The sequence below is a fragment of the Erpetoichthys calabaricus genome, chromosome 6 (genome assembly GCF_900747795.2).
Source record: "Erpetoichthys calabaricus chromosome 6, fErpCal1.3, whole genome shotgun sequence".
In the NCBI taxonomy this organism is placed as follows: Eukaryota; Metazoa; Chordata; class Cladistia; order Polypteriformes; family Polypteridae; genus Erpetoichthys; species Erpetoichthys calabaricus.
Window position 1 is genome coordinate 2,268,855 of NC_041399.2, and position 11,200 is coordinate 2,280,054.

The 11,200-nt window shown below is 45.1% G+C and overlaps 1 protein-coding gene across 3 annotated transcripts in view; it reads right to left on the reverse strand.

Moving 5' to 3' along the window:
* LOC114653175 (voltage-dependent L-type calcium channel subunit beta-2-like) overlaps nt 1-11,200 on the reverse strand; it is a 235,806-nt gene that overhangs the window by 146,772 nt on the left and 77,834 nt on the right. The window contains exon 1 of one of the 3 annotated variants that reach the window (XM_051929259.1): nt 6,580-7,211. The exons of the other annotated variants lie outside the window; for them this stretch is intronic. Within the exon in view, the coding sequence (XP_051785219.1) occupies nt 6,580-6,627 (48 nt within the window). The 5' untranslated portion in view covers nt 6,628-7,211. Of the gene's footprint in view, nt 1-6,579; nt 7,212-11,200 lie in introns of those variants that run through there. 3 annotated transcript variants of the gene reach the window in all.

Sequence of the window (11,200 nt, forward strand, 5' to 3'; positions counted from 1 at the left end):
CTGTGAGGTGCCATCTGCAGCGAGTGACCCCCAGACAGCACAAGGTGTTCAGACATGAGCTGAGCCCACCACAGTCAAACACCCTCCATTAGAAGTGGCTCAGTGGTTAACTCTGCCCTCTCACAGGTCCAGAATTGGAAGATCAAATTCCAGCCCAGGCAAGTTCTTCTGGTTCCATGTGGTCTTTAGTATACTAAGATCATACCCGGGCATGCCCACCTGACAGGCCGGAGGGTTGGCACTGGGGGCCCACACTCTTAGAGCACATTCAGCAAGGAGCGGTACGGTGGTTAGCACTGCAGCCTCCCACCTTCAGAGCTGTGGGTTCAAATCCCAGTCCTGACATGCTCTCCTGGTTCCCATGTGAAATTTTTGTATTCCAGTAAGGAAGCTGGTATCCATTCATACCAAGGTAGACTCTGTAAATGTGTGAGCCTTAAATTTCATTGAGCCCATTGAGTAAAGGGTGGCATAGTGGAGCAGTGCTTAATGCTGCCAGCTCACATCTCTAGAGTCTCAGCTTTGTTTTCCAGGGCCTTTTCCCACCCACTATTCTGAAGGACACTCAAGCTGTTCAGATCCAGGACATCCAGATGGCACTGTAGCTCTAGAGGACCCAAAAAAATGACAACCCAAGATTTGGGCACAGTGCTGGTGCTGAGCAGAAACCAGTCCTAGTTCAGGGTCTCGGCCCATCACTGGGCGCACTTGAAATTTCCAGCTAACCTAAAACTGATGAGGATGTTGGAGGACCACAAGGACAATGTGCTAACAGGGCACAGGATTGGAACCTGGGCCAACGAGTCCTTAATGGGCCAGTGCTCAACTGGGTGCTTTGGACAAAAGTGTTGTGTCCTAAAAGTGGGAAGTTAAAGGTCTGGAAACAGAGAGGGTAAGAAATGGAGAAATGCCTGTGGTACTTGGGAAGTGGGAAAGTGAGGAAGACCACCCAATGGACAGTTGGGGATTAAGAGCTGCTGTGATGGTGCATTGGAATCAGAAATGAAACGGGACAGGAGGGGCATGAAGTGCCAGTCGGAATCTGGGAAGACACGCGGCCTGACGTCACTGCTGTAGCACGCTAATGCACTCCGAGGGCTCCCTCTGGTGGACAAATCGTATTCTCGTCTGTAGCTTCAAAAATCAAAAGAAAATAAAACCTTCAAACGGCAGATCAGGTAAAACACACAAAGACTTGTGACGGGCAACTCTGCAAATGCACGCAAGCCCAGTCCTATCAAAAGACGTAGTGGGGGACTTTGGTTCATTTGCAAAAAATATCTCAAAGGATAAAGCCAGAAGATATTGAAATATGATAAATTGTTTTAAAAGCAACATTTCATTTATATCACGAAGGAAATATGTTACTATGTGTAACATAAACGTGTGAATATTGAAATGTCCGCTGCTGTGCTGATGCAGATGTAGGACCCGTCCTTTGTGTGATGTGCTTTATGACGGTCCCCAACGCACAGCCTGACGTCACAATCGGGCCAGTAGATGGATGAGAGGGTCAGCGCCTGACCTGCACGAGTGACACGCCCCTTGGGTAATTGTAGGCCACCACAGCACAAGCCTGAGTCTCTCCTGACGTGTCCCCCGACACAACCATTGACAGGTGTTGCACTACGAACAGACCTTAGGAGACTAACGTCTTTCCTGCCTTTCCACTTGATCACAATCACAGAGTTACTTGCACCACCATGAACCTTCAGGTGACCACGTTCACCAGGCATATCACAGCAGTTCGGCCATAGAGTGCCACATCACGCATTGGTTATACTGTCCATGTCACGTCTGATGACTAATTCACGTTGTCCTCACTATCTTTTGACCCAACTAATGGTTCCGCTTCATTTTGTTCTAAAACTGCCTTGACAACTTCACGTTGACACGCCATTGTGTGTTTCGGCCGAAGGCTCCACCCCACTCATGAATATTGATGAGTTACCTTAGTGAGTGGTAAAATGCATAGAAATATTCAGGAGTTCTTGCAGCATGATGTTATTTTGTCCACTAGATGGCAGCAGAATACTGTGTGGAGTGTTATTTGAGGCTTTGTATTGTAAAAGGAGATCAGTGCACGTCAATCGTAAATACATTTGAATTAGCATTGAGAGATGCCGGTTTATTAAAATGGATTTGACGCTCTAACGGTAACTCCGTCTGTTTTACTGCATTTATGAATTTCTGTTTGCTGGATATGCCTTTCATGTATCTTTCTTAGTGCTTCTTGTTTCTAGTGCTTCTCCTCACAGGTGGCGCAATGGTAGTGCTGCTGTAAGGAGATTGTGGGTTCGCTTCCCGGGTCCTCCTTTTGTGGAGACCGCTTTGAGTAGTGAGAAAAGCGCTATATAAATGTAAAGAATTATTATTATTATTGTTGTTGCCTGTCTTCATTGGACATTCCAAGCCCCGTTGTATGCCGGATGTATGCCGCATGGTTTACTGTCTTAAACTGGCCACATTGTCGCTCACTTGTGGATGCCAGACAACATTATGCCCAGGTAACGCCATGTGTGCCAGATGGATGTCTTATCACCTTATAAATATACAGAGACAAAGTCACACCTGGGATTAATGCCAAGGAGGTTAAAGGATGTGCGCACCTTCCATGCCCGGCCATTCAAACATCTCACCCCACTGAGCCTGATGCCACACACTCATCTCACCCTGCTGGGCGCACACCTGCCCGTGAAGGGCGTTTAGGAACTTCACTTCACTGGGTCAGGACCAGAGACAGTGACTCTACCATAGGTGGGCACAGATTGTCATAGGGGGCAATACCAACCAGAAGAAGACCTGGGCGGAGTGGTGGAAGAGGCCTCTGAAGAAGCCAAAGGTTCTTATTATGGCCACTCACCAGCAGTCAGTGTAAAGCGGCTTATTCCGCTCCTCTGTCTCTCGCACCCAAGGGTTGTTACAATATTTTCTCTCAAATGACATAAATTGCGCTGAGTAATTCAATTACTCATTGTGTCTTTTTTTTCAGGGACACCCCACATTTTCCATTTCTCGGCTTTCAGTTGGACCACAGGGTTAACTAGGGTGACTGAGAACTCAAATGTCCCACCTTGGGATTAACCATAGAGCGACTCTTTTTTTGGCATTGGGCTCTACCAGAATCGTCCTTCCTTGGTGCAGACGTCTGTGACGTTCACGTGAGTTTCGTTCACTAATCACATCTGCTCTTCTTTTACGAAGGAATAGAGGGACGTGGACATACACGCCCCAAAAAGGGCAAGGGTAAGGCAACAGAGCTGATCACCACGCCACCGTGTCACCCTCTGCCTTCTTTATGCGATCACATTCAGCGCAGTCCGCCCTTGTTATTTACGAGTCTCACGTGACGAATGACAGCCACGTCAAAGTCACGCATCTTTGTGCGGTGGACAAGGATTTCTGATGGCTTCTTTTCATTTCAGAAACTGTGCCATTAAACCTACACGTCATCCTCTGTAATCTCCATCACATCTGCATTTGACTTTGCTCGTCCTACATCTGTTAACAGGATTAGACTCTTTGAATGAGACCACGGGGCAGAGGCGGCACAAGGAGAAGGAGGCGGTGGGCTGAAATGATGCAGCAAGGTGGCCGCTTGTCTTCCGAGTCTGAGGACGGTGCGCCTCTTGGGCTCAGTCTTCATGGGCTAAACCTGTTGGATACAATCAGCGGGTGGTCTTGACGAATAATCGGTATTTGGCGGGTCTGTTTAAGATAAAGGTGACCAAATGTCGATGTCGTGTGACAACATCATAACACAATGGAGAAAAGTGAACAGTATATCTGCCAACCCCGATCATCAGCAATCCCCTTTCACACAGGCAAAAACAAATATACATAAATATATGTTTAAATATAAACGCCATGATATGAACAACTAAATTCAACATTAAACAATAAAACAACCATGTAAACTGCCCCAAGGGAGCTAGTGAGGCACTTGAAGGGACCAACAGCAGCAGTGACAGCTCCGCACGGCCTTCCTGAACAAGAATAGTGCCAATCATCACTCTGGGGGCGGGGTCAGACTCTGTTCAAAGAGAGACGCTGGAAGGGGCGGAGCCACATGTCAGAGGATTAGGCTGTAGGGCAGGAATTATGTTGTATCTATCCCAGTTATACAGTGCCTTTCACATCTATCTATCTATCTATCTATCTATCTATCTATCTATCTATCTATCTATCTATCTATCTATCTATCTTATATAGTGCCTTTCACATCTATCTATCTATCTATCTATCTATCTATCTATCTATCTATCTATCTATCTATCTATCTATCTATCTATCTATCTATCTTATATAGTGCCTTTCACATCTATCTATCTATCTATCTATCTATCTATCTATCTATCTATCTATCTATCTATCTATCTATCTATCTATCTATCTATCTATCTATCTATCTGTTATACAGTGTATTTCTTATGTGTTTATTAATTATAAAGTGCTTTATCTATCATTAGAACATTAGAAAGAGTTTGAGAAGAGCAGGTCTTTCAGCCCAAGAAAGATCGCCAAACCGGTTCACTTAATTCCTACAAAATAAAATCAAATCGACTTTTGAAGGTCCATAAAGTCCTCCTGCCCACCACACTACTTGGTCACTTATTCCATGTGTCTATGGTTCTCTAATTGAAGAAAAACTTTCTAAATTTGTGTCAAATTCCCCCTTCAGAAGTTTCCAACTGTGTCCCCGTGTTCTTGATGAACTCATTTTAAAGTCACTGTCTCAATCCACTGGACTAATTCCCTTCATAATTTTAAATACTCCAGTCAGGTCTCCTCTTAATCCTCTGTAAAGGCTCAGCTCTTTAAATCTTTCTTCATAACTCATCCCCTGTAGCCTAGTCACTCTTCTCTGGACTTTCTCTGGTGCTGCTATGTCTTTTTTGTAGCCTGGACAAACACAGTGCATGTGTCTCTGTAATGTGTCACTTAATATGGGATTTGTTGAAATGACAAAATGGAATACATTTTATTACTAGAAATGTTTGTGTTGCGCCATTTGTTGGAATGGCATAGCAGTGGGATGGACACACAGACACTTACCCTTTTACATTAAATTTACATTCTTATTTTTGTACAACATTTTTTACTGAGAGAAGGTGCAGAGTACTGTGAATAATTCTCAGGGAAATGACTAGTATAGTTTATACTTACTACTAAATACAGAACTAATTCATGTAAAAATACAGATTTGGTAAAACACACAACAAGGCCCTGCTCTCCACCACACTATTTAGTCACTTACTCCACTTATTCTTGGTCACTTATTGTTAAAAGGAAACAACAATCTGTGCCCATTATGTAATTGATTAACTATGTCCAGCTTACATGTTAAAGAGAAAGTCAAAAGCAAAGTCACAGTCTGGAGACCTCTGCCAAACGGCTGCCAACCCTGCTCTCTCTTTCATTAAGCAGCAGCCCCAGCACTGCCCCCTGCTGGATGCCAGTCTTAACTTTACCCAGTTCTGATGGGCACCATCACCCTCTGCTTCCTGTGTCTGAGCCAATTTTGCCCAACCTGGACACACAACACCCTGAAGTGCCACTTCTTTAAGTTTGATGCCCAAACTCTGGTATGGCGCCTCATCCGAGGCTTTGTGAAGGTCCAACTAAATCGCTTCATATTCACAGCTCTGATTGTATCCTCACAGATCTGCATCATGAAACACCCCGTGTCCCCTCTATGCTGACAGTCCTGTTCTAGACATGTGCTGCTCAGTCCTTCCATTAAGTAATAACCTGTGATGTGTTAAGTTCACTGGCCAGTAGTCATTTGGATCTGATCAATCATATTTTTTATACAATTTGATAATACTGCTCATCTTCCAGACCTTAGCAATCCCCAAATTTATGCATTGACTTTCTAAAAATAGGAGCCAAGGGTTTATATCCGCACTCACTAACCTCCTTAAACATTTGAGGTCCTGGCGATGTGTTAGATGGTGGTGTATTATATGATACCGTTATCTGTCAATCGTGGGACAGCTGACTTCTGAGTCTTTGATGTACGCTCTCGCTGTTGCGACTCTGAGGACTGAAGAATCCCACGCAAAAGAAAGGCGAGATCACATGCGGCGTGCGCGCGGATCTCAGTCAGCTGTCTGCTGTGCTTGTGGCGTTTGGCATACAATCGAAAGAACGCACTCGAGTCTGAAGCGCCTAATGATAATAACGCCGCCGGGGTCTAAGTATGGCTTTCGCGACGATAACACAATTAGCGCCATGCACCTCTGTTTAATGCAATGACAACGTGACACAAGCCAGAAGAGAAAGTTATGCAGCAAGTGTGGCGCTTCTGCCAGCCTGATACGGGAGTCTGCGCAACTAACGAACGCACACACAACTCACACACACGCGCACACACACATTCTCTCTCTCAATCACTGTTACTCACACACGTGCGCGCGCCCGCGCTCCCTCGCGCACTCTCGCCCGGCTCCCAAGCCTATCGATCCGTTTTCTCCTTCCAATGCCTAACGGAATGTGCGGCCGTGTCCTTGGTTAAGACTCCTCATCCGTCCGCCAGCACGCAGCCACTTCCAAAGTAAAGAAATGAAAAGCACTCACGTAGGAAACCCGTACTCTCCGCCGGTGCCCCAGGCCACAGCACTGCATCAAGAGCGCAACAAGGTGCTGTCGGCTGGCGGCTCAGGGACTGCTGGAGTCGCTGACCATGCCCACCCGGCATGGAGCGAGGAGAAAGAAAAAGGACGGCCAGGCTCCGGTCTAGTCTGGTGGGCGGCAGGTGGTCCCGAGACGAGCAGGTAGCGGCGTCTCCTCGAGTCCGTCTAGCATCTTGCCAACGCTGTCTCCCCGGAGCCGTGCCACATCTCGAGCGCTGCAGTAGACGTGCCTCTCGTCTTGGCTGCGGAGCCCCGTCGTGCCCGGGTACCGCGTGTGGCGGGGTTGAGCCGGAGGCGGGCGGCGATGTGTCCCTTTTACCTGCGCGGTTCGTGCCCGCTCATCACGGTCGTCGCGTTCACCGCGAATGAGAAAGGCGACGCTGGCGGGGAACTTCAAGTGCGCGCTACGGCGTGCATCCTTAATCAGCTGCGGCGGCGGTGGCGACGGCGACGGCCAGGACGTGAATGGACGTCCATTTAAAGAGCGGCCTGAAAACGCCGGCAAGACATCAATCTCGAAAAGCCGCGCCGTGCCATTAGCGGCTCGTGCAAATATTTAGAAGGAAAATTCCATCAGCGGGCGCTTCAATGTCAGGCGAGCAGCAGCGCTGGAGCTTCAGGATGCCAGGCTGGTAGTGGGGTCACTTGAACTCCAGTGCAAGATTTAGAAAATTAATAATAATAATAATAATAATAATCATAATAATAATAATGATGATGATGATGATGATGATGATTATCATCATCATAATAATAATGTTTACTTCCATGTACATTATAAGTGTTGGCACAGTGTCACCTTATACATTTATTGTCTGGCGTTATACTTATGTGAGTGCTGCGCTGGTTGGGTTCATCCATTTTCTTTGTGACAGCGTAGGTTTTCTTCCCACATCCCAGAAGGTGTGCTTATAAAGTTGAACTGGTGTTTCTAACTTGGCTCCAAGTAGGTATGTGCAAGATTGAGCCCTGGGGTGGGCAGATGCCCCATCCAGGGTTGTCTCCTGCTTTGTGCCCAGTGCTTCAGAGTGAGATCCTTAACTGGTTCAAGCTAATTTGCGAATGGTATCATATCGACTCCATCTGTGAGAAAACAGGCAGGTGAGACTCCACAGGACAGACCTTAGAGGCTTGTGAGCTGAAGGACTTTAAAAGCTGGTGCAATGAAAAGTGTGGTAATTTGGACCAAGTTGGGCATGAAGGGTCATGAGGACAGCAAATCCCCTCTGGAGAGGAGACAAAAACCGGTCCTTGAACAGCTGATTGTGTCTGAGTGTCAGTCATCCCACCGCTGCCACCAGTATAACAACCTCAGGTACAGCAGGGGAAGGACTAAGACCCAGGCAAAGGCAGGTGTCTAATGGCGCTTAAAAGGACCGTTGATTGTCCCTTTAAGAAAGGACTCAGATCAGCCACTGCTGTTAGCCTCGGAAGATGCCGATCATCCTCTTAAAAGCGGGCCACTGTCCTCATGATCCTGATTCTTGTTGGTAGTCTTCTCTATACTACAACAAGGCAATTCTGCTTTTAGCCATTGATGTGTATAGATAGTTATAATTAGTAGAAAATTTAAAATACCTTTAAAAAATTTTTATTCATATATATTACATTACCAAGCACCAACTCCAAGAGTCCAGCAGCCATCAGTGTGCTGCCTCCCAGTCTGTTCCCTTTCCAGAGGAGGTGCACAAGGCGGCCTAACCTCGACCAGATTGACTGGCTTATCAGGACAAAATGCACTTTAAAAATCAAATAAAAAAAAATGCCATGAAATATCCCCAAAAAACACTCAAAATGCCCCACAAGGGAGAGGATTACCATCAACCCCTGCCTTGTACAGAGCAAGACAATGAAGAGACTTTATCAAAGGAGGTTAATTTAAGGGAATACAAGAAAATAGTTTAAAGGAGCAATAAATAAATAGACAAATAAATAAATACAAATAGACAACCCAAAACAAACTAATTCCCCACAATGAAATCAAAATGAAAATTCCAGTAACTGAAAAAAAACAGCTGAGAGTCAAAGTCAAAGAAAATACAAAACTCACAACTCAAAGCCCAGCACATTCAAAATGAGCCACCTGGACTTCAGTTCCCAGCCTGCCTTTATAAAGCTGGGGGCGGTCCCTTAATGATGATGGACGGGTGACCCCGCCTCTTTAAGAGCCACCCATAAAATTCAAGCAACTTAAGAGACCCTGGAAACACACATAGATACTACATAGTAACCTTAACAGATGATAACTAAAGAAATAATAAATGGAAAGAATACAATAAAAATGAAGGGAAACAACAAATAATAATGACAAGAAAGCAAAGAAGATAAACACACAATTTAAATATATAACATGGAGGAATGCTGACTTGACCATAAGCCACCTGAGTTGCTCTCCCCGGGCTGTGAGTTACAGTCATGTTGATTGCTTTATTGTTCATTCTACATCTGTGTCTCACGTTGGTAATCCGGCTAGAGGATGATGATGAAGATGATGATGATGATGATAATTATTATTGTGTTTGTTTTGTTGTTGAATTAAAAGAACAAATACAACTTTCAATAAAAATAAATTCATATTGATCTTACTTTATTTCAAATATAACTTGCTGAAAATCCAAAGTGAAAAAAAAATTCTAGTGATGTAGGAATATTCTACAAATAAATAAAAAAATAAATGTATTGTGAAATGTTGCAATAAATAAATAAAGACACAATGACAAGTGAGCATATGTAATGAAATTAATCACGAAAAAGTTTCATCCATCCATCCATCCAGTATCCAACCCGCTATATCCTTACTACAGGGTCGCAGGGGTCTGCTGGAGCCAATCCCAGCCAACACAGGGCACAAGGCAGGAAACAAACCCCGGGCAGGGTGCCAGCCCACTGCAGATGAAAAAGTATTTTACACTTATTTATTTTTAAATGTATTTCATTTTTCTTTCACTTATGTATTTGAGTGCCATCATAACGAGACAGGAAATGAAAACTGTCATTTTCAGCCATCAAAGCTGAGAGGGCGGGCTCTAGCCAGTGCTGTGTTTTGATTGGTGAATCATCAATGAAGGGCGTGGTCACTGTGATGAAGAAGCAGTTGTCCAGAATGTCTCTGCAGATCTTTAATTCAGCAAGGTCTGAATTCATCACCAGGGGTCAGCATTTGAAGTGTCAGCTGTGAAGGTGGTCCTTTTTTATGTCCACGCTACCAACAGCAGATGGTCGTGACGCCCTTTGACTGCTTTTTTTGGAGCAGACAAAGTAGGCATTTGCATAATGTCAACGAGATTTGGGAAGAGTGAAACACGACCATTAAAGAAGGATGTGCCTCTCAAACTGTGAAAGGCTCACATGAGCGTCACTGCACGTGGGATACCTCAGCCTAACTGATCTCAATCATCACTTCTTATAGCATGTTTTACAACATACGCCATCCTGAGGTTCTTCACATGGTGACTTTAGGGAGATCTTTGAAGCCAAGCGGAGTCTACTGTCACCAGAAACATTAAGCCAGCTAAGATCTCCACTCTGTTAAAGTCAATGATCAGTTTTCAAATTAGAAATCGACTCAACAGCCAGCACACAATGGCGTCACACACCGAGTCGGAGGTCCTCTGTTTTACACATTAATTGGCAGCAATTTCATCGGCCCACTCAGAAGACCCTCAGCTCCTGGATGTGAGACCCTAACAGCAATCCAAGGAGGCTCATAACAGAGACAACGCAATGTGCTTGTGTGTACCGAACCCGCTCCATGGAGAGACCTGTCAGTTCATTAGAAAAGCAGAAAAACTGCGAGCAGGACATTCAGCTCAACAGGCACATCCACCCTCTGTCCTAAATAACATCATGTTGAGTTCTGAAGGTCCCTAAAGTCCTCCTGTCCACCATACTACATTGTCACGTATTTCATGAGTCTGTGGCTCTCTTCCTAATGTTTGTGTGAAGTTTCCCCTTCACAAGTTCCCAGCTGTGTCCCCGTGTTCTCGATGGACTCATTTTAAAGTCGCCGTCTCGACCCACTGGACTAATTCACTTCATCATTTTAAACACTTCAGTCAGGTCTCCTCTTCTTCTCTGTAAAGGCTCAGCTCGTCTAATCTTTCCTCCTAACTCATCCCCTGTAGCCCCCCATAATCAGCCTAGTCGCTCTTCTCTGGACCTTCTCTTGTGCTGTTATGTCTTTATGGAGACCCAAACTGCCCCCAGGACTCCAGATGAGGCCTCACCAGTGTGTTATAAAGCTTGAGCAGAACCTCCTGTGACTTGTACTCCACACGTCAAGGCGCTATATGACCTGACATTCTGTTAATGGCTTCTGAACACTGATTGGCAGTTGATTGTGTTGAGTCCACTACAACTCTTAAATCCTTCTCATAAGGTGGACTTTTAATTTTCAGACCTCCCATTTTTACTTCCTACATGTGACATGTTACATTTACTGACATTAAATGCCATCTGCCACAAATCTGCAGTCCAAGTGTCTCTGTGATGACTCAACCGTTTCTAGATTATCTGCTCTCCCACCTGATTTGTTATCCTCGGTAAACTTCACCATCTTCTTGATG